The sequence below is a fragment of the Centruroides vittatus genome, unplaced genomic scaffold (genome assembly GCF_030686945.1).
Source record: "Centruroides vittatus isolate TY-2023 unplaced genomic scaffold, ASM3068694v2 contig_1168, whole genome shotgun sequence".
NCBI classification, from domain to species: Eukaryota; Metazoa; Arthropoda; class Arachnida; order Scorpiones; family Buthidae; genus Centruroides; species Centruroides vittatus.
In genome coordinates this window covers 4,038,362-4,063,419 of record NW_027120749.1, presented here as the reverse complement: position 1 = coordinate 4,063,419, position 25,058 = coordinate 4,038,362, and the positions used below count along the sequence as shown (strand labels likewise).

Below are 25,058 nucleotides of genomic sequence, written 5' to 3'. Positions count from 1 at the left end.
CTGTGTGAATATGTTTGTGTGTTATTTAACATATATTATTATGCAAATTAATATAAAAATAACTTAAAATTAATGTAAAAACTGTTTATTTTTGGTCGCGTGTTTCCCTTTGCCTATTTACTCTGTGTAAAAATGACCTCGTTTAATGCTATTTTGTTTAGCGCTTTGTCATCTAAGAATGCATCCCCCACGGGGTCTTACTGTACTTATATATTTTATGTTTTAAATATATATATAAAATTATATAAAAATATCATTCCTACAAGATTATTTATAAATATTATTACACTAATTATTTTTATTATTATAGGCAGAACTTTAGACAAATTATTATTTAATAAAATAATACATTTTAACATGAACAATATTAATTTTACAAAAATTAAAATGTTTTAAATTTAATATTAAAGCCAAATGATTGCAGGATTAAATTGGGCTATATTATTGCTATTATTAATAATTAAATACTGAATAATTTAACTCTAGAAGTAGGCATTAGGTGCCATCTCTTATTAAATTATTAAATTTGATAAGAATGCCAATCTTAAACAGCAGGTGTCTTTAAAATTAATATAGGGCACTGTATTAATTTTAAAGACACTTCTTTGTGATTTTATTTGTCTCAATTAATTGTATGCATATCTGATTGGTTTATTTCTCAATTTTAAATTTCAAATTACATCATTATTCTTTTGGGCCTTCCATTTTAGAATGAGTTAATACCTAATGCAGATCTTAGGTGTAGATTAAAAGCATTTGTTGTATGAATTAAACTTCTGTGCTGGACAAAATCAAGGTTTTGAAGTGTTTTTTTAGATCATATACACTTTTATATAAATATAATTTTTTACTTTGCAGAAAGCAAGTAATTTCTATCTTTTTCATTAACAATTAGATAAACTTACAAAATTATTATTTATTTAGGTTACAGATAAAAACATTGTTTAATTGAAAAATATCTATTATGTCTATTTTACGATTGTGTTATTATAAAAAAACATTTTGCTCATTATCATTTAACTCCTGTAACAGTTCTTAGTAAAATTTTTTTGAATGAGAATTAGAATGTTCATTAAGAATGAATTTTTCTTATTAAGCCTATTTTATAATCCATGTTATTTTAACACAATACAATATAAGAAAAAGATTTATGATTTCTATTCATTATTACAGATTACATTAACATAATTATACATTAGTTTTACCATAAAGTTAGGTTAGGTTACCAATTAGGTTAAACATGAAGTTACAATTAAGCATAAAGTTGATTTTAAAAGTAATAATACTAATACATTCTTATGCATACAAATATTTTATAGACAACTTCTTGTTATATTCAAATTCAAAAAAATATAATCAAATTTAATTAACCCATACCCTGTTTTATCAATGACAGCTTCTTTAACACAAATAAATACTTTAGGGAAAATACCCCAAACACTTTTATTTTTTGTTGAACATCCATAGTACCATTCTGAAATATTTTAATTAAAATAAAAAATTAGACGGAATGACAAAAACTTTTAACAATCTTTTAAAATATATCAATTAATTATCCATATTGATAAATAATATAATTAATAAAAATAATTATTAACTACATAATGAAAAAATTAAGAGAATAAAATAAAATGATAATTTTTTAAATATTCCAATAAATCTAAACTAAAATTAGAAAATTTATAAAATATTCTCAAAACAGACAATACATAAAAAGTGTCCTCAAACTTTGTTCCTTTCAAGTACATCAAAAATTAACAGTTTCACAGCAAAGTCGACCTTTAACTCCAGAACTATTAATTCCTGATATACATGAAAGGGACAAATTTTGAGGACACTTTATGTATTGTATCTTTTAAAATTTTTTTTTTTAATAAATTTTTGAATTTTAAAGTTAATTATCCTCACAATTTTTTATTCAAACCTAAACTAAATTATATCAAAAACTTTAAACTTTAGCTATGTAATAACTTGATGCATAGAACTATTTCATTATATAATTAAAATATACCTCAAATTAGTAGTGGTTTGCCCCTGTACATCATACTTTTCCTTTAACAATAGAGTCATGCCAGTCATCTATTTAACACTTTTTAGGGAAGAATTTTGGAATTGAAACAACATGACCTCTGTTTTGCATCGGATGCTCATATATAGTTAATTGGTGCCCCCTGCCCCTAAGGTTTCCATAAGATTTAAATTAAGGAACTTTCTCTTTAACCAATTTTTTAAATCTTATTTTTAATATCCAAATTCAACAATAATATCTCATTTCTTAACTTTTTCATCTTACAGGCACTAAAGAATAACAATAGTTTTAGTGATGGGGGTAACTAATAAAGTATCTAATTTTATAATATTATTATTTGGAAAATGTTTCTAACATATTAAATAAAACTACTTCACCATTTTGAGAACTAAACAATATACTCTTGATATCTACCTTCTATTGAGTACTATAAATTTTTTCATAGAGCTTTTGAATATGAGGCTATAAATTTTAAAATATTAACATTTTAATTTCTTATTTTACAAAAGTAGTCATTTCTTTCGAAAAGTCATAAAAAGCTATTGTAAACTGCATATTCTATTCAATAAATATTTTAATTTTATTTATTTTACATTCTATCAAAAGCAGTGAATTGATATTTTGGAAAATAACTTGCACAATGATAGCAGAAGGTATCCAAATCAACTGTAAAACTGTTCAACAAATTTTTTCAGAACACCTAAATTTGCAGAAGATTGTCACCAAATTTGTGATGAGCTGATGGCATTGGAATAACATTGACAAGTTGTAAATAACTCTCAACCATCTAAAAGCACACAATTTTTTGGAATGAGTGATCACAGAAGACAAAAACTGGTGCTACCAGTATACGCTGAGACAAAGTGGCAATTGAGAGAGTGGCACACACCCAGAGTTGGTGTTACTGCATGGGAAAACTGGAAATTTGCCTGGGTACAAATGGCAAGGGAAGGAAATTTTCACTGAGTGAAAATAACAAATAGTGAAACTATCATAGTAATGTAAGTGAAATTAAATTACAGTAGCCCCTTGTTATATCATGCTTGTTGGGAGACAAAGAAAAAGCACAATATAACCGAATACTAAAAATTCTGGGCTTATCCTAAACAGATTATACATCTCTATCTTCTATTTTTTTATCAGCAAGTGTTTCTGACATAAAATAAGCTTAGTTTGGCAATACTAAATTTTATTTGAGGTTATATTGTATTAAATGACATTTACATAAACATTGATACCACGAACGCCCATTTAGCATTATTGTTTCTTTAACAATGACATTTAAAGACAAATACTATCGATATAAAAACAAAATATCAGTTGCAATTTTATTATACAGTACTATATTTCATAATAAATCACTTATTAAAAATTTGTGTAATTTATATCTTCAATAAAAATTATAAATGTTGTAATTGAAAATTTTTAAAAATAAATATGGAACTTATAACATAACATCAAAACTTATAAAATTACTGAGTAAAAATTCTCTAAAAAGCAAAATAAAGTTACTACTGTATAAAAATTTTAGAACTTTCCATTCAAAACTGATATCTTTTCCTTACGTTTTAAGTACTGTCTCCTCATTTACAAGTTTCTATGAGTTCGAAATTTCACACCTTTACGTGAATTGACTCAATACCATCAATTCACATAAAGGTATGAAATTTCAAACTCATAGAAACTTGTAAATGAGGAGACAGTACTTAAAACCAATAAATAAACAACTTTTAATATCGAAAGGAAACAAATGATAATTGATGTGTCCACCTGTTTTGCTTATTTAGATTTTGACAGATTTGTTGTTTCACCTGCAATGGTAGGAGTAAAATACGGTATATCATTGCAAAAAGAAATTCAATGGCAATTTAATTTTAAAAGCACTTGAATCAATAAAATTTATTGATTCAATTGCTTTTAAAATTTGGGGAACCAAAAAAAGCATGATATATCTAAATGTGCAATATAACGAGGGACTACTGTATTTTAAATAAAATTTAAATTTCAAAACATTGAGGCACTAAGATTATAATAGCATATGGCATTTTAAAACTAATTTTTTTTTTTTCATTTTATTTAGGGAAATAAGGGGTGTCAAATAGCATGTCTTGCCCTGGGTGGCATAAATTCTAGTGCTGGCCCTGCACACAGCAGTCTGCTTGGCGGAAGCTGTGGCTCTCCAACTTGAAAATGAAGACAATGGTCATTTATTTCTTTGTTGTTCATGAACTCCAAATGGACAATTTCATAAACTCCAAATTGAATCAGGCATTCTGTTTGTCAGTTCTGAAATGCTTCTGCAATGCAATTCAAAAAAAGCAGTTCAAGCCATGGTGAGAGAAGTCTTGAATGCTACACCATAATAATGTGCCATCACATTCCACTTGTCAGTGAGGGAGTTCATGACCAAAAACAAGTCGCAATAATGATCATCCCAATTTTCTGGTTGTTCCCCAAAATGAAAAAGGAATCTTAACGGGCACCATTTTTTGAACACTTCCAAGACCCAGAAAGCTAGTAACCAAAGTTTGGACAGCTCTTCACTGACAACTTTCAGGAATGCTTCCATCAATGGAAATCTCTCTGAGCCAAGTGTATTCAACTCAGAGGAGACTACATTAAAACATTTTAAAACATTTATACTCCATCAAATAAAGTTTTACTTGTTCCATCTTGAAATTTAATTGTCCAACTTATCTGCAATTCTATGATGCAAATGATTAATTTATATTCTATATAAAAAATTAAATATATCAAATCTGAAAATGGAAACTAAGATCTTAGCTATTCTCTAATCATTCATTCATATGAATTCAAACTTTGTCAAAACTGTTATGATGATTTAAATACTACATCTCTAATTCAAATATCAAATGATTAATCACAAAATAGAATAATATAACAAAATAATATAAATTAACCTTCTGCCGTTTCTTTATTATTTTGTTTTCTAATTAATAAAAATTGTATAATTGTTCAAATCAAAATCAGACACAGTATAACCTCCAAATAGAAGACATCATCAGGACTGAGAAGTTTATCTGCTATTTAGAGGTACATATGTTGTAATGAATAGTTGCAACGAATATTCGGTATTAGGCCAGGAGGGTGGCCAAATAGCCGAATATTCGGCCAAACTATTCAGCTTGATTAACGCATGTATGAAAATTGTTGCACAAACCACATTATGGCAAGGATTGCGCACCCTGCTCTCTATGGGCCTGCCTGTCACTACGCTTCGCCAATCGCGTTAATTCTTGACAGTTGTGGCTAACAGATATGAGTGTCATGGCAGTATGTGATAAGTGATGATATCAAATGTGGATAACAACTACATGTGTAAATAACGGAAAAAAACAGAGAAGGACTGTGAAGTGAAAATGTAAAAATAAATATAAAATTGAGTTGATAACATAACTGAACAAGTTGAGGCAGCTTATTGGCACAAAATTTTCAGCCATCAATGCCAAATAATTGTTCTCATAGACTTTGGAAAGCTAAATGCTTGAAATGAAAGTCACTTAGCGTGCACAGACAAAAGCCTGGGGCCGTTCAGACTACCAAGCTGTCTCGAATCTGTGAAATCATAACTGTGACTTATACCGACTTCCTATCTGTCCCTTTTCTTCGTTATCACCAGGCTATGAGTTACATAATTGTAAAATGGGAAATCTTTTCTTAGCACACCTAAACTTTACAAAAGGAACACACACTCAAATTTTTAAGTTTCTAGCACCAGTAGTTTTGGCTCTGCATTAATTATCCTATCAAGACTTGTTCTTTTATATATGAGTATATAGATGACTAAACTACATAATAAGTAGGTAGTTTTCATTTGATTTGTTATCTTTTCTTTGATCTCTTTAAAAAAAACTTAGTTATATTACTTTTCCTTTGATCTTTTAGATAAATAAGAAAAAATTGTGCTTTCTCAAATTTGAAAAGCACGTTCAGCATTAATAAAAGTTACCGAAATGATTAATTTACTGTGTTTTCGTTATTTCTTACTCCTGTTTTTAGGTACTCAGTCTTCGGCCGAATAGCGAAAGACAGGCTGAATACCGAATAGTAACCGAATATTCATTGCATAGCTAATCATTACATATTATATTTATGCATTCATAATCTGAAGAAATTTAAAATGTTTCCATATTTATTATTTTAAACTAACCTATATATACACCTAAACATTACCTATATATGAAGCATGTCCAAAATTAAGTAAATACAATCTTTTGTGATAACTTAAAATTACAAATTACATTACATTAAAAAATTAAATAGCTATTTGTAAGTTATTTTTCTAAATAGTTGCCATTCTTTTCTAAACACTTTTTAGCAAGAGACAAGGACAAAAATTCCTTTCTGAAAGAGTTCTCCATATAATGATTTAAACAAATTCATGGTTACATCTTTAACTTCATCTTCATCTGAGAAGTGTAAGCCACTAAGACGTTTCGTAAGAGATCCAAAATGGTAAAAATTAGAGGATGTTAAGCTCAGATGCAAGGGATAGTCCAATACTTCCCACCCATAATTTTTTTAGCCAGTCTGAAGTCTGCAAGATGGGGAGTTGCATTATTGTGCAGCAGGCATGCCATTGTGAGTACAGTCAAAACTAAGCATCCTCTAATTTTTATCTTTATGGATCTCTTAAGAAACATATTAGAGGCCTACTCTTTTCAGATGATGATGAGTCAAAGATGTAATCATAGACTTGTTCAAATCATACACAGAATTTTTGGCAACTATTTAGAAAAATAGCTTAGACTGTGTACTTTCAAATGACTATTTAATTTTTAAATGTAATTTGTTATTAAGTTGTCACAAAAGATTGGACAGTAATATCTCGGTTTTCGTTGACTTTGGTTATCGTCAATTTTTTCACAAAAAATTTGTCTTGGTTTTCGTCAGCATGCTCAAGTGACCTTGCTGCTAATTTTGTGAAAACAAAGAGCGACCCACGCGTTTTCCGTCACAATGTGGCATTATTTCTCATTGTGTGAACATTGCCCTGTGACGGCCCACCACTGGACAATGGTTCCATTCCATGAACACTGGGAGTTCGATCGTGGGTTCTTGCTTCACCAGAGCAGGCTGTCCACATGAAGTTTTCTGGGTTTTCTCCATGTCTGTAACGCCCGAATAGGGGCCAGTTACTCTTAAACGGATTTTCCGGAAAGCATTATTCCCCTCAATACGACAATCATAAATGCACACAACTACTATTACATGACAATTACGTCGCACTTTACCATGGGGTGATATAGGCTAGAAGCTCATGTCCAACTAGCTTCTATAAGACAATACATTACCCCATGTGTCTAGCTGAACATTGCTTTCATCATAATGCTAATTAGCCTTTATGTTAATTTCTTATTGCTTTTAGTATTTAGTGCTATATTAATTCTCTATAAAATGTGTTTTTGGTATGTATTTTGGAGTGTCTAGAATGAATGAATTGGATTTACATTGATTTATATGGAAATAATTGCCTCAGTTTTTGTCGGTTTCAGATTTTGCTGATTGTTTTCGGACAGATTATTGACAAAAACCGAGGTATCACTGTACCTTACTTATATATACAGTAAGACCCCACTTAATGCTGCCTCGTTTAACACTGATTCGATATAATGCGGTCTACTTGAAACCTAAAAAAGCTCAAAATTTACAATGATTCAAATTACCACAGCATTTCATTGATTTGCATATAATACGATTATTCCCAAACATGAACCAATCAGCAAAAAGTGGCAATTCGTCATAGTGCTGTACTTTCCTTAAATCTATGTTTGTTTGATACAATTTTGAAAAAATATAACATCATGGATGCCATAGACAATATCGACTTGGCTTGACAAGAATTAACTGATAAATGCATGAATGAAGTATGGAAGAAGTTATGGCTAGAGATATCCAAGAATTCTCAATGAGAAGAGCCTATTGCTGTATTGTTAGGTTGACCAAACTCAACCTAATTGACACAGCAGGACTAGGAGATGTAGATGAGCAGGGTATTAAAGAATTACTGCAGGTTTCTGGTGAGAGCCTTACTAATGACAACCTGCAACTGGCAGAACAAGGAATTCACGTAGAACTGGAAAATAGTGATTCTGAAAACAAAGAACCCAAAAAATTTCTCTACAGATTTATTTAGTAAAAGTTTGGTAATGATAACTGAAATCATTGATCAAATTATAGAAAATGATCTAGATTTTGAAAGGAGTGCAAAAGCAAGATGGGCATTTTGAATGCGATCTCCTGCTACAGACATTTGCTTAAGAAAAGAAAAAAAGCGACAAATAATACTAGAGAACTTCATCGCAAAAAAATGAAGAATTTCAGAAGAGCTAGGACCTTCATTACAAAAAATGAACTTTACATTTCTGTGTGAATATGTGTGTGTGTTATTTAACATATATTATTATGCAAATTAATATAAAAATAACTTAAAATTAAAGTAAAATCTGTTTATTTTTGGTCACATGTTCCCCTATCCCTATCTACTCTATGTGAAAATGACTCGTTTAATGCTGTTTCGTTTAGCGCTTTGTTGTCAGAACACATTCCCTGCATTAAGCGGGGTCTTACTGTATATACGTATTACATATACCCATACACACACACACAACAAACACTAACTATAATATACTGAAATAACTACTTAAACATCTAAAAGACAAACACTTGAATAATTACTAAAATTAGAAGTAACATTTTTCAAGGCTTTTCAGCTCAACTTCAAAAGTTGAAATTTTCATAAACTCTTGAAAGATGTTTCATCCCTACATACTTCTAAATCTCATAATACCATGTCTGTACAACCAGATGGCTGAAAGAGTTATATCTATATTTCAAGAATTTATCTTTTGGATTATTTATTCTATTTATAATGGAGTAATTTATATCAAAACAGATTTTTCTTAAATAACTCAGTATTTAAGTACAATAACAAAAAATATATGAAATAAATTAGTTCTTATCAGTAAACACAGCTATAAAAAATAACTTTTGAGAAAACTATAAATTCAAAGTTTACCTTCATACTCTTCAAACATATAAACAGTATCACCAACAGTCAATCTGAGATGACATTTTCCTTCTTCATTAAAATTTGAAATGACTAAAAAGAAACAAAAAAACATATGTATTATGAATATTTAATATTACAAATTTTTACAAATATATCATTTGATGATATTTAACATATTAAAACTGACATCAAAAACACATTTTAAATAACCTTTAAAGTCCAAAAACAAAATTTTTTAATGTAAAAAAAACTTTTGACAAATGTTTTCAATGTTACTCAAGGTCTGCCTCAGGTCTTTAACAATATTCCAAACTGAAAGGCATCAAACAACTTTTCAAAATATTATTTTTAAAAATTGGAACACGAACATAACACTATATAACAATAAAATTTAAATGGCGGTAAATATAAATTTTTTTACTGGACTTTAAAGGTTATTTAAAGTGTGTTTGTGATTCGACCCAGTATTGTGAAGAAGGTAATTTTGACATCAAAAACTGTTTTATGTTTTTTTTTGTAACTGGCAGTTTTAGTTACAGTCATAGACCTCTTTCTACTCAAAGAACACTTAAGAGATCTAGATTATGTACTTAATACATTTTAACTTGTTCCCTAGTGGCAGGGACATTCACACCTTGGATCACATGCCCTCCTTGTTGTTGAGCTGCCCTTTTCTTAATCTCCTAGGGAGCTCTAAAGTTTCATTTTATTTATAAATTAGTTACTTATTTTTATCATAGAAAATATTTTTACTTATGAAAAAATTAAAAGTATTTGTTATTAACTGAAAATTTGTTCTAGTGGGTCATGATTATTTTTGTTTGTTTTCTTACAATACTAAATAATTGTATACTTTGATTTATTGATTATGAGAATACCAGCTTAGGATATATAGAATGAAAATAAACTGCGTCTATTGGGTTGTTTAGAAAGTAATTTCGTTTTTTTATTACTAGAGGAATTAGATGTATCTTTACCAGCCAATTTTATTTTAAACCACATTTTCATTATATACTTTGACAGCTGACATATTTGTAAAAAATTTTGTTTGATTCTGTACAATTGTTTTTTTTTTTTTTTTTCAGTGACCCATCAAATATGGAAAATCAAAAGCATCATTTTCGGCATATTTTGCTTTTTTATAACTAAAAATTCAAAAAGCTGTTCAAACAAGAAAAAAATTGTGGTACATGTTTGGAGAAGATGTGTTGAGAGAAAGACAGTGCCAAAACTGGTTTACAAAATTGTGTTCTGGCAATTTTAATATCGAAGATACACCGCATTCTGGATGGCCATTTGAAGCCAATAAAAACAAAATAAAGGTACTGATTGAAGCAATCTGCCGTATAACAACACGTGAAATCACTAAGAGATTAAATCTGTTAAACTGAACCGTTTATTATTACTTAAAACGAATTGGTTTCGTTTCAAAGCTCGATATACGGGTTCCACATGTTATTAAAGGAAGATGCTCTCTATGGTGGGATTTTAAAGAAATTTTTTTTTTGAGCTTTTACCAGACAATTTAACAATTGATTCGAAAGTGTACTGCCATCGAGTAAACAAATTGAGTAATATCATCACACAGAAAAGGCCAGAATTGATCAACAAACAAAGTGTAGTGTTTCACCATAATAATGCCAAATTTCACACAAGTTTGGTAACTCGTCAGAAACTGTTATAGCTTAGATGGGATGTGTTATCATACCAACCATATTTGTCAGATCGGGCACACTCAGATTATTACTTGTTCCAGTCTATACAAATTTTTTTTAACTAAGACATTTACTTGAAATGACAATGTCAAAAATCACTTGGATCAGTTTTTTGTAAACAACGATCAAAATTTTTATGAATGTGAAATCATGCTACTATCAGAAACAATAACAACAGGTATTTGACCAAAATGGTCAATATATAATTCAATAAAATATTTATTTATTATAAGAATATTGCATTTATTTTTCTATGGAAAAACGAAATTACTTTCTGAACAACCTAATAATAATGCAGAGATTAACAATAAAAAAGAAAAAAATATTTTCATACACTGCTATTAGTAACTGTCACTATGGTCAAGTACAAAGCTACCACTGTACAGTAATACCTTGTCTTATGCTATTCCGACTTACGTGAACCCAAAGTTATGCGATTTTCAAATCTCATTGATTCGTCTTTTGTTTAAGCACCACGCAACTCTTGATTACTCATTCCCCCCACACTATTGTTCAGCTTACATTTTGGACATGTCGTGCGAAATTGACGCATAGCTACAATTTATTTTGTGTTATTTATTTCTGTGTTTGTTATATCTACGGAGACTTGAGAGACTCTACTATGTCATCCAAACAAAGTAGAACTGATTCTTCTGCATCAAACAAGAAAAGAAAAACTTTATCTTTGGAATGTAAAGTTAACATTATTAAAGACTTCGATACAAAAATGAAAATTTGTGAATTGGCATAGAAGTTTGATCTACCGGAATCGACGGTCAAAACAATTATAAAAGGTAAAGAAAAAATTCTCAAAGCTGTGAAAACTTGACAGAAGGCCTCAGTTCAATTGAAAAGGGGTTACAAATTTTAGAAAATATAGACTCCAACGAAGAGCACATTTCTTCTACAAAACGAGAAATAAAAAAATTATTAGCATGCTACGAGGAAATTTTGTGGGAGAAAAAAAATCTTTGAGCCGTCAGACGAATTTGTTAGATTTTATGAAGCCTTCTACATCAAAATAACTTCGGTTTACAATTTTAATAATATAATTTGTTATACGTATGTATTATCTAAGATTTTATTAAACATTTTTTTCTTAATTATTGTTTTCTTTAGTCTCCGGCCCCAATTTAAAATAATTTATATGTATTTATATGCGAAATTATACCCTGACTTACATGAATTCGACTTACGCGGTTATCGCTCGGTCCCACCTATTGCGTAAGTTCGGGGTATTACCGTATTTGATTGATGTGATTTTGACAAATGCAGTAGCATCAAGGGATTACATACATTATATAATGTATGTATGATGCCCTTCTTTTATAGCTTGTGCCCCCCTTTTTCATAGTCTATGGATGCCATTACTAGTGGCTCATAATATTAAACTAATCACTGTAGTTGGGCTCATAAATTTGCATGTTCAATGTTATCTGTGTTAACTTTATTCTGTGTGTTATATTTGGGAAGTGCTAATTTTTATACTTACCTTTTAAACACAAATAAAGCAGGCATGTCAAAGATACAGCCCGTGAGACAATTAGTTGCGGCTTGCGACATCAATTCAATAATGCTATTTATTTATTTTTTATTATTTTGATACGAAAGAAAATGTGATATTTTGTACTTAAACAAATAATACTTAATAAACAAAATTGTTAAACTCAATTATTATTGTTTTTGTTTTTATTTATTCATATTACTTAGAGATATTTATTTTATTTGATTTATTTTTCTGTTTAATTTCTTGTTCACATTATGTTTTCTCTATTTCATCTTTTGAATTTCAAATTAAAGTCCATCTTGGCAAGATCATTTCTCACTATTTTGCACATAAAATACGTGTTTTCGACACATTAGTAAATTACAGTTTATGCTTCTATTTTGAGTCCTGCGATCCTTATTTCCAGATCATTTTACAGATCTGCTTCAGACCTGTAAATTGGCCGAAAATGATTGTTCTGTGATTAAAGTTATTGCTGGAAAACTACAAATGGTGGTTTTTTTTTTTTTTTTTTTATTGTGAAATCTCAGGTTATTAAAAAGGAATTTTTTGAGTTGGCTACTTTTGGGCTACTTTTTAGAAAATTTTTGGCTCAAAAGCTCAAAACATGTGGCCTACTATCATACTCAGGACAAAAAATTGATACTTAAGCAGTTTGAATTTGACACCCCTGATATAAAGACTGATAGAAAAAAAAAACTGTTTTAAATTATTATATTTATAAATTTCAAAATAACAAATAATTTTTTTTTTCAATTTTGAAAAATTAAATTCATATACTGACTTAGGGAATTCATCTTATCTACAGGGGAGAGTACAAATAACATTAAAAAATTATAATTAAAAACAGAAAAAACTTCTCTGTAAACCGGACTGTTCTGTAACACAATAAACAACAAAAAAATTATAGTATACATAATAGTATTTAACACATTAAAATAAAATTTGCAGGTTTTACAAAACAGTAAATATACAAACAAACTATTTAAATTAATAAATATGTTTAGTGAATTATTTAAAAAAAAAAGGGGGGAAAACATGACTGATCTATTTTGCAAAAATAGCTTTGATAAAATTTTATGTATTTAAATATAGTTACTTTATTTCCTTTGTCGGTGGGATCACTGACTATATTTATATTAAATAATTTTTGAAAATTCCATAATTTTGCATGTGCAAGTGTATAAGGACTCTATTGATAATTCAATGATCCAAAACATAGAATTTAAAATACTACAGTATTTATGCACTAGGTGCATTCACTTTAAAGCTTTTATAAATTATAAGAAATTGCAGATTTGTCTGAGATAACACAGAACCTCATTTAATCAGATTCTACTGTCAAAATTTAATTTCTTATTGAAAATAAAAATCCATTATTTTTACATATGATTATAAAGGCAATTATATTAATGTCAAATTAGATTTATTTACTTTGATAGTAAATTCAGTAAAATAATTATCAAACACCTTTAAAATATAGCAAGGTATTTAATTAACTCTTATAATACTTTTTGGCTTTTAAAATTCCAAAAAAAATTAGAATGTTTATTCCAACAGGATATTTGTTTGAATACCAATAAAAGACTAAGAAACAATGATTAACATATTTGGAAAATTTAATAATATTGCAATAATTTCTTAGCTGAAAATAATTTATACTCTGTATTGTACATTTGTTTTATAAATAAGAAATATTTAATTTCATATTTTTCATTTACTCAACTTTATTTTTAATGATATTGTTCTGCTATATTTTATATTCCTTAGAACATTTTTCAGAATATAGAAATTTCAAAATTTAAATAATATAAACTAAGTTTGATACCTAAAACTGAATAAGATTTAAAAATATCCCAGAATAAGAATAGAAACATGTAGATTCTCTACATATTGACAGATCATCCTTATATTAACAATTTTTTTCCCAGGAACACAGATCTGTATGACTAACAGCTTACATATTACATTTCTATTCAACATACCTTTATCATTATTGACAGTTACTAATAGCAGTGTTATGAAAATATTTTTTTTTTTTTTATTATTAATCTCTGAATTATTAGAAGCAGTTTATTTTTATTCTATATAGCCTATACTGGTATTCTCATAATCAATATATCAAAGTACTACAATTATTTAGTATTTTAAGAAAACAAACAAAAATTAAGAAAGTTTTGTTTTATCAATGATATTAGACTGTTGTTGATAAGTTTGTATTACTATTATCTACTTCAATAAAAAAAATTATAATTTTTACAAATTAGAATATATAAATTGAAGATATTTGTAGAATATTACTTTTGCATTTATATAGAGTAATTGTTTTTCAAAATCTGAATGAGATTTAATTTATTAAATGTATAAATATGTACAGTATTTAGACATTTTAATAATTAATAAATGTAAATGTTTTATATGTTTATTTAAATCTAAAATCCATGTAACCATATTAATAGCCAAAGACAAACTGCTATACTGCTTCATTTTGGTGAATTATTACATTTTAATTAATATCATAATTGAATATTCAATCATGATCTGATTTTTAACATCATATTAAATTGTAACCATTGACTTATCCTTTGAGATTGTAATATAGGTAAGATCTGGTTTTCATGATTAATATAGCAGTATGATAAATAGTTTGATGTCGATACTAAATATTCAATTTAAAATACTTTAATGACATGTTTGTATTAATTCTTGGTAATATACTGATTTAATATTAAAATCAAACAGAATATATATTTAATATAAGAGTTTTGATGATTTATTTCTACTAGAATATAAACATCACAGAAAACTGGATAATATTGTAGAAACACAAACTAAAACCAAAACTCCAGTAAGGATTGTAAAATTTAATGAAAAAACAAACTTATTTCCATTTTATAACATTACATTTTTTTAACAACACATCCAATCCTAAAATCCAATGATATATACTACCTTTAGATCCCTTATGACTAGGCTAAAGTAACACCACAACTCAATTACTAGGAAATTGGGTAGTGCAGCCTTGGCCACCTATGCATCAGACAAAGATGTAGAGATTTACTTTGATAGAGCTCACCTTCTGCATTGAAATGCATTACCATCGTATCTAAAATACCTGTAGATTCTTGAGATATACAAGGCTATTTCTAGAGGAATGGCTATCAACAGCAGGAACATAGCTCTTATGTCATGTGCCTGGAGGGCAGTATTCAAGTGCATTTAGCAACCATGTAATGTTTTGTAAACAGTTCAGTCTTAGTATATATATTATGTTCATATCTTATTATATATCAGCACTCCAGGTGTTTTGGAGTATGTTTTATTCTGACTTTGTGTTATTTATAGTCATTTAATTTTTTTGTGTGTTGTTTTTTCTTTGTATTCATTTTTATTTCATAACTTATTACTGCATTCCTGCACATGCAAAGTTCTTACACAACAAACACTATTTAAATCCTTAATACAAAGTTAAAAATAGTAATATTTGCCAAATATAATCATTCAAATGTTATGTCCTTTGAATCCAATGTTCACCCTTCTGAGTAATTCCTGAACTCAGGTGAACTTTGGATTTGAAGGACAACATTTCGGTTTATTCATCTGAAAAACCCCTTTTAAGTGGTTATAAAAGTAAATATTTAAATTCTGTTTTTGTTTGATTTGTGTTCTACAAGTAGAATCTGAAGATGGCCTTTGTAAAGGTTGAAAACATTTGTTCTTCAATAAATGTTTTTGTTCTTCTCACTGGATTTTAGGTTTGGAAGTGTTGTTATATTACATATATCCAGTTCAGAATAGGGTTTCTGTGTTAAATTTAATTACTCATAAATTAAATATAATTTAGAAATTAGCATTACAAATCATTTTAAATAATTTATAATGTCAAAAATATATGTTATTATAAATAAAACAATTCTTCTATATAACAGATATTTAGTTAATAACAAAATACAAATACATATCAAGCAGTAATTTACCACAAGATGGAGGAAGGATAAAATGATAGAATATAAATAGATAAAATAATCATTGATTAAAAATATTGTTACAGCAGAACTAAAATCTAATATTTAACTTCCTGAATTCTATATATTCAATTTATAACCTATTGATCTTCTAAATTTTATTTTGCAGTTATAGTTATTTTATCAGTTGTTATAGTTTGTACAGAATATTTCACTATAACAATTAGGATATGATATTAAACAAATTATTTTATTATAGTAAGTACTCAAATAATTGTTATAGTTGATGTTCCTGACATTCATACTCCAGACTAACATGCTCATCCTCATTTTTATCATGCAATTAAACTAAATTGAATAATTTGATAGTTCTCAGTATCATCAGAAGTGATTATCTATGAATGTAACTAATCAATGTGTCTTGATATTTCAAAATATATCTAAAATCTTTATAAAATAAAATTGAACAAAATTCTAATATTCAAATCAGATCTAAATTTTGTAATTTTTGAATATGATTTTTCCAAATAAATAAAAAAAAAGTTAATCATAAAATTTGTACAATTACATTTAATAATATGCAAAACCATATAAAAAAGATTGCATATTTAGTTTAGTGAAAGAATTCAGTCATTCTAGAATAAAAATCCTTTTCATCACAGAGGTAAAAATATTTGTTTTTCAGTGACAGCAACCATAAAGACTGTATATGTATATGCATTCATAAATCAGTTTTCTTGAGGAAAAATCAATCTAAAAGATTAAGATAGTTTTTTACTCATAAAATTTAACAATTATACAAAATCAAATTCTTAGTGTATATAAGTAATAGCATAACTATTTGATTAGTAATTAAAGAGAAAGCAATAAAGATGCATTTGAAAGGAAATTCAGTTATAAAGATATTTTAGATTTTGTTTTAATGCTTAATGTTACCTTAGATGCCAAGATGGCGGCTCATCTCTGATTCCAGCAAGGAAACAGTGGGACGCACGTTCTAACCTAACCTATTCTAATAATTTGGTTGCTAATAATTATGATAATTTATTAGAATAGAATAAATATAATTATGATATAATTTATTAGAATAGAGAACCTATTCTAATAAATTATATCATAATTATGATAATTATGATAACCATAATTATCATAATTAGGTTAGGTTAGGTTAGGTTAGGTTAGGTTAGAACGTGCATCCCACTGTTTCCTAGCTGGAATCAGAGATGAGCCGCCATCTTGGCACCTAAAGTAACATTAACCATTTTAATTGAAATACTTTCATTTTTGAGTAACAAATATTATATATTTTAAATTAAATATAGACCAGACCATCTTTTGATTCATTTCAAATGTATCATTCATCATAACGGAATGGATGCATTCAGCAGATTAAACAGTTGTAACCAAGCAAACCACTAGCCGCTACATAGCAACCTGGATCTGCTGAACGACAAGTGACATTGTGTCGGAATGAAAAGCCTCGTCGGTCAGTTTTGGGTAGCGACAGGTAGCATAAACAAAAGACACTACCGAATGGGACATCAAAACACCAAACATGTTCCAAAAGAGAACTACCGTAGAGGACATTTGGCAGAAAAATACTCAACAGCTCCAGAACTGTTGAGTCTGCTGAACATAGCAAATGTCTACATGTTTTTCATAACCATAAGAGTATGTAAAGCAATTTGTTATTTATCTGGATTAAATTATTAGTAGAATAAAACTATAAATCTTCTAATACATATTAAAAGTGAAGTATTATTATTTGTAAACTGTGGTATATATTATTATAGGTGAAGTAAACATGTAAATACTGTATATATTATTTGTCAATTACAAAGTTATATATATGTGTATATATATTTATAGATATTAATCATGACATTTAATAGTCATAAATTTAAAATATCTTTCAGAAGAATGTCAATATAAAACTATTTCTTTTATATTGAACTTTTTATTCAATTTTTTTATAAGTTACATTATGGTTGAATCGTAATATGCGGCTTTAATTTTACGTGAAACGTGAATGGCTGCGAAAATTTACATTATCCAATGAAACGACACGAAACAAACTTCTTTTAAGCTCTTAACACACTTTCCACAAATCGAATATAAAACTATTTTTCATACAGTACATATTAATAACTTACCCACTCCATACTTCGCTCTATCGGGTAATGGTTTCCACTTTATCATTGTTTTTCTGAATTATTTAATTTAAACAGAAATAAAATCAAAAAACAAACTTAGCAAGTACTTCCTGCCACCTAACTAAACGCCATTTTGCAATAGCGGTAATCTCGAACCGATATATTGGCATTCTGCCAAACGTCCTTGATACTGCCCTTCCGTAGGCTTACTACATACAATATTCATTAAAGGTCCATTCAAAGAGTAGGCGGAATGCACTGCTGCTTATGCCATATATACTGATTTCGTAATCTTAGCTTTATAGATATGAAAGTATAATACATTTGTAATACACAGTATATACTGTACGTAGGGGTGTCACGATAATAAATAGGCTCCGAGTATAAAAACAAATCTTTCACACATGTTTGTTATTAATGTATCGATAACAAAGTTGCCCTACTAATTTTGTAAATAGGACTTCAGTGGGAAGAACTCGAATGATTAATCTGTGTGTGATAATTTTGCTTTGAAGCAATTACGTAGATTATTGAAAAATATTGAAGACATAGATTATTACAGAAAATACTTCTTGATAATTTCGGTAATCGAAACTTAAAACCAGACATTCTATTAATAAATAGTTACAAATGGTTCAAAGAAATGAATCAAATTTTTTAGAGAACAGAAGCTAACATTCAAATGTTTGCGTATACTAAATTTATTTTTTGTTTTTGTAAAAATTTAGGATGTATTGTCTTCATAGAATTTTGTTTGTATTCCATTATTTTACTAGTTGAAAAATAATTCAGTGAAATAAGCACATGTTACATTTTTTTTTTTTTTTTTTTTTTTTTAACTCTTTCCGCCCTGTGGGCACCAAGAGGGCCTCTTTTAGTAGGCCCATTATGGGTTCGGCCAGGCCCACAATGGGGCGACCGGGTGGTGAGGGACGGGGCCCGACATATCCGAACGGACCACCCCCGAAAAATTCCTGGGGATTATTCGACCCGTTCGGATTCGATCCCGGGTCCCCCAGAGCGGTAGGCTGCCACCTTTACCGCTCGGCCATCCGGCCCACATGTTACATTTAAACGGCATATTTGTTTTTCGTGTTTAATTTTTTTTTAAAGATTTTAATGAATTTTTATTAATCCAATATTTAAAAACCGTTAAATCAGATGATAATATTTATTAATAGTCGATTTCAATAGATAATAATAATTACAGATACTGTATTAGAAATTTATAGTTATAATAATCCTCAAATAATGTTTTTTTTTTTTTTTTTAACTCTTTCCGCCCTGTGAGCACTAAGAGAGCCTCTTTTAGAAGGCCCATTATGAGTTCGGCCAAACCCACAATGGAGTGACCGGGTGGTGAGGGACGGGGCCCGACATATCCGAACCGACCACCCCCCGAAAAATTCCTGGGGATTATTCGACCTGTTCGGATTCGATTCCGGGTCCCCCAGAGCGGTAGGCTGCCACCTTGACCGCTCGGCCATCCAGCCGTCTATTCAAATAATGTTTTCATGTTTATACTGTAATGTAGAGAACCTATTGTTTAGAATAATTTATGTTTTCTTTAGTACTGTATGTAATTTCTGTAGAACAAATGATTTTTCATTTTTAATAATGTTGAAACGAATAGTATATTCGGCCTGAGGCCGAATATCGAATATTCGGCCAGGAGCGTGGCCGAATAGCCGAATATTCGGCCAAACTATTCGGCTTGATTAACGCATGAAGATTGGCGCGCAAACCGCATTATGGCAAGGATCCTGCTCTCTATTACTCTGTCACTACGCTTCGCCAATCGCATTAATTCTTGACAGTTGTAGCGGACAGACAAAAGCGTCATAGCAGTATGTGATAAGTGATGATATCAAATGTGGATAACAATGGAATGACCTACACGTATAAATAACGGAAAAAGAACAGAGAAGGACCGCGAAGTGAAAATGTGAAAATAAATATGAAATTGAGTTGATAACATAATTGAACAAGTCAAGGCAGCTTATTGGCGCGAAATTTGCGGCCGTCAATGCCAAATAATTGTTCTCATAGACTTCGGAAAGCTAAATGCTTGTAATGAAAGTCACTTAGCGTGCACGGGCAAAAGCCTGGGGCCGTTCGGGCTACCAAGCTGTCTCGAATCTGCGAAATCATAACTGTGACTTATACCGACGTCTTATCTGTCTCTACTCTGTTATCACCAGGCTATGAGTCACATAATTGTAAAATGGGAAATCTACGATGGAAAAGTGACGAAAGTATTGTGCGTGCACATTATGATGTATGCATAGGCATATGTGGACTAGAACGATAGAGGAAAGAGAAAGGGAAGAGCAAAGACGAGCGCTTAAAAAGAAGGATAGGCAGGGTCAGACCCTCAGATGTGCGACGATTCTCGAAAGAATAGGTGTATACGTGTGTTGATCTTTGTAATTATAAATTGTGAATACATGTGACTAATATTATTTTGTTTTTTATTTTGTGCAGGTTATAAGTTATAAATAAATATAAACAAACAACACTAACCCGATAACATTAAATCTAAATACCAAAATGATTAATTTACTGTGTTTTTCTTATTTCTTACTCCTGTTTTTAGGTATTCGGTATTCGGCCGAATAGTGATTAAATATTCGGTATTCGGCCGAATAGCGAAAAATAGGCCGAATACCGAATAGTAACCGAATATTCGTTGCATCATTAATTTTTAACAATAGATTAAAAACTTATATTTGCTTAATTAAATGTAGTTATTTTCCATTTTTTAAACGTTAATGTTAGTTAAGTTAATGCTTATAAGATTCGAATTTTTAGAAATAACGAAAATGAAATCGTCTTTAATAAATATGTATTTATAAATACATATTTTACAAAATTACTTTTCGGAGATTCAATCAATTCACAATTTTTTCAATTCTATCAAAATAAAGCAATGGAAGTACAAAATATTGCTTCCGAAAGATCTAACTAAATAATTAAAAATTACTTAAACATTAATAAAATTTTCTATTTGCAATTATTTGCTAAATTAAAAATATTAAAAGTCAGTATTTATAACTAAATTTAAAATGATATTAGCCTATCGATTTGGTAACCGCGCAGGGGATCCGGGATAGAATCCGAGCAAATAACAGGAATTTTTTTGGATTTTTTTTAAAAAACTGTTTCCGCCCTGTGGGCACCAAGATGACTCTTTTTAGCAAGCCCATTATGGGTTCGGCCAGGCCCACAATGGGGCGGCCGGTGGTGAGAAACAGGACCCGACTTATCCGGACGGGTCGAAAAATTCCCCAGGAATTTTTCGACCCGTCCGGAATCGATCCCGGATCCCCTAGAGCGTTAGGTTGCCACCTTGACCGCTCGGCCATCCGGCCATCTTTCTGGATGGGTTGTGCCGGATATGTCGGCTTCGTCCTTCACCACCTGTCCACCCTATTGTGGAAGTTGCCGAATCTATGATGGATATTTAAAATTCTCTCTTACTGTTTGCTGGTCGAAATAATAATAATAATAACTCTCCCGTGGTCACCACCTGGTCGTGGTGGGAGAGCCCAGTAATTTTACTGATCCATAGGGCAATGCAGGCTGGAGCATAAGCTCCTGGTAGAGACACCCATGCCAGTAAGGTCTATGGGGAGAAATGAAGCTAAGAGTGACCACGCCCACATTCTGTGGAGATATTCATCATGGTAATAACTAGATCAAAGTGTGATACCGGCTCGGACGTCGCCCGGGTTAACAAGGTCCGCGTTCGTGGGTTAGGCAGAGGCTCACGTTCGAAAAATAGGTCACAGTCTCCCTTGGTTACCGGTGGCGAAAGCAGCACCGGCCCAAGCATGGCTACTGCAATGCCCTCAACAGATGTGAGGAACCAACCCAGCCTTGGTGTTTCTGTGGCAATGCATCCACAGACCACAAAGGCTGGAAAACCACGCCAACGGATGAAATGGACAGTAGAAATGAACGAGTTTATAATCCGTAATTATTACACGATCACAAAACTCGAAACACACATGACAGCATACAGACAACAACTACACCATAGATTCACACAACAGTATCCTCATTTCACTGTCACCGAACAAAGGGTTGTTGATCAAAAAAGAACAATTATACACAACAACCTTATTCCACAAACAACACTTGAACTTATCAAACAACAAGTTGCTGATCAAATACTTCAACAGACAGAAACATCTAACATTAATGAAGATCATATAACCTGTCAGAATAATCCAGCAACAAGCATTGATAATAACACACATACAACAATTACCACTAATGATACTACAGACACTTCCTCATCTATCACTGATAACATAGACATGGATTTAGTTAATATGCTCTCACTTATATTTCAGGAAACACTCACTAAATATACAGGTACAGATCCCACACAACGACCACGAATACCAAAAATCAACAGGTCAAAAGAAGTAGGAAAAACACTAAATTATGTAAACACTCACTTACTACCACACTACATTCATTCAATTTCTACACTCGCAGACATTCATACATTAGTTTATGCTGGGCAGTCACAGTAGTGACACACCATGGACTGAAAGTACAGTCACAGACAAATACACAGAAAACACAATTCTATCACAAGCCTGCCTGGCAGAGAAGAATAGAAACACAAATAAATGACATTAGACAGCAATTAGGCAGGCTGACACAATACACTAAAAACAACATAACACCCAAATTAAGGAAACAGCTCAAAAACATTTTCAAGAAAATAAAAACACACACAAAACACGAACATCACAACACACGCATTACAGAATACATTGATACACTAAAACAAAAACTTGCTGCCAAAGCACGTAGACTCAAACGATACAAAACATGTACACTACGAAAACAACAAAATAAATTATTTACAAACAATGAAAAACTCTTTTACAGACAAATTAATAACAAAGCAAACACTGATACACAGCACAGTGGCACACCAACAGAAGAAGAACTCACAACATATTGGTCTTCTCTTTGGTCCAGTGCTGTCACGCACAATGCTGAAGCAGGCTGGATCGAGGAGGAGAACAGAAACTTACACAACATACCAACTATGCCCTGTGCTGAAATAAACATACATGATTTCCAATACACTGTTAACAGAACACACAACTGGAAGACACCTGGTGTAGACAACATTCACAATTTCTGGTACAAAAAGTTCACATCACTGCACCAGGAACTAGCTAAACACCTAACACACATCATCATCAATCCACAAGACATGCCAAATTTTCTTACTCAGGGCATCACCTACATGAAACCTAAAAACAACAATACCACAGACCCCACACAATACAGACCAATTACATGTCTTCCAACACTCTACAAATTATTGACATCCTGTATCGCAAACAAAATATACAAACATATTGAAGAACACGACATTCTAACGGAACAGCAAAAAGGTTGCCGTAGAAATCACAGGGGATGCAAAGAACAGTTACTCATAGATTCAGTCATTCTACGGCAAGCACACAAACAACACAGAAACATACACATGGCATATATAGACTACAGAAAAGCATTCGACAGTGTTCCACACAGTTGGCTGCTACATATTCTACACATGTACAAAATACATCCATCACTCATTGCATTCTTTCAAAACACTATGCAGCACTGGAGAACAACACTACATCTCAGGGTTAGTAACACTTCCATACAAACAAAGCAAATTTTTATTAGGCGAGGAATTTTTCAAGGAGATTCCTTGAGTCCTCTCTGGTTCTGCTTAGCCCTGAACCCATTATCCAACATGTTAAACAACACGCAATATGGTTACAATATCAGACATGAAAAAACAACACAGTTTACACTGTCACATCTCATGTACATGGATGACATAAAACTTTATGCATCCACACAAAAACAACTTCATCAACTCCTACAAATCACACATTCATACACCAAGGACATACAAATGGAATTTGGCCTAGATAAATGCAAAACACTTCACATAGAAAAAGGAATCCTGAAGAAAGAAGATTTTGCGCTCGGAAATGGAGACGTTATTGAATCCATGGAAGAGGGCGAAGTTCTACAAGTATTTAGGATTCCAACAGGCCAAACTAACAGAACATGCACAAATAAAGCAAAGATTAATTAAAGAATACCAAAGTAGGTTAAATGCTATTCTCAGAACACAATTAAATGCAAAACACACAGTTAAAGCAATAAACACATATGTCATTCCAGTACTTACATATTCTTTTGGAGTTATACATTGGACTCACACAGATCTCGAGCAACTCCAAAGGAAAACAAGAACTACACTTACTAAGCATAAACAACATCATCCTAAATCCGCCACAGAAAGATTAACCCTTCCACGTAAAGATGGCGGACGTGGCCTGATTGACATAGTTAACCTTCACTACAAACAAATACAGTCACTGCGAGAGTTTTTCTACAAAAAACAAGAAACATCACAATTACATAAAGCAGTAACTCTAGCAGACTCAAATAACACACCATTAAACTTACACTCACATCATATGGACACAACGCAACATATAAAAAGCATAGACACCATTAAGCAATCGTGGGCTCGAAAGGCACTCCATGGCAGGCATCCTTATGATCTGGCCCAGGATTTTGTTGACAAAACTGCGTCAAACAGCTGGTTAGCTCGGGGA

General features: G+C 30.6%; 1 protein-coding gene across 1 annotated transcript in view; it reads right to left on the bottom strand.

Moving 5' to 3' along the window:
• LOC136982324 (dedicator of cytokinesis protein 1-like) overlaps positions 1-18,596 on the bottom strand; it is a 38,006-nt gene extending 19,410 nt beyond the window's left edge. Inside the window, exons 1-3 of the mRNA XM_067278802.1 lie at positions 18,403-18,596; positions 9,069-9,152; positions 1,378-1,474 (exon numbers count right to left, since the gene is read on the bottom strand). Coding sequence (XP_067134903.1) covers positions 1,378-1,474; positions 9,069-9,152; positions 18,403-18,448 — 227 coding nt within the window. The 5' untranslated portion in view covers positions 18,449-18,596. The remainder of the gene's footprint in view (positions 1-1,377; positions 1,475-9,068; positions 9,153-18,402) is intronic.
• Positions 18,597-25,058: the final 6,462 nt, after the last annotated feature.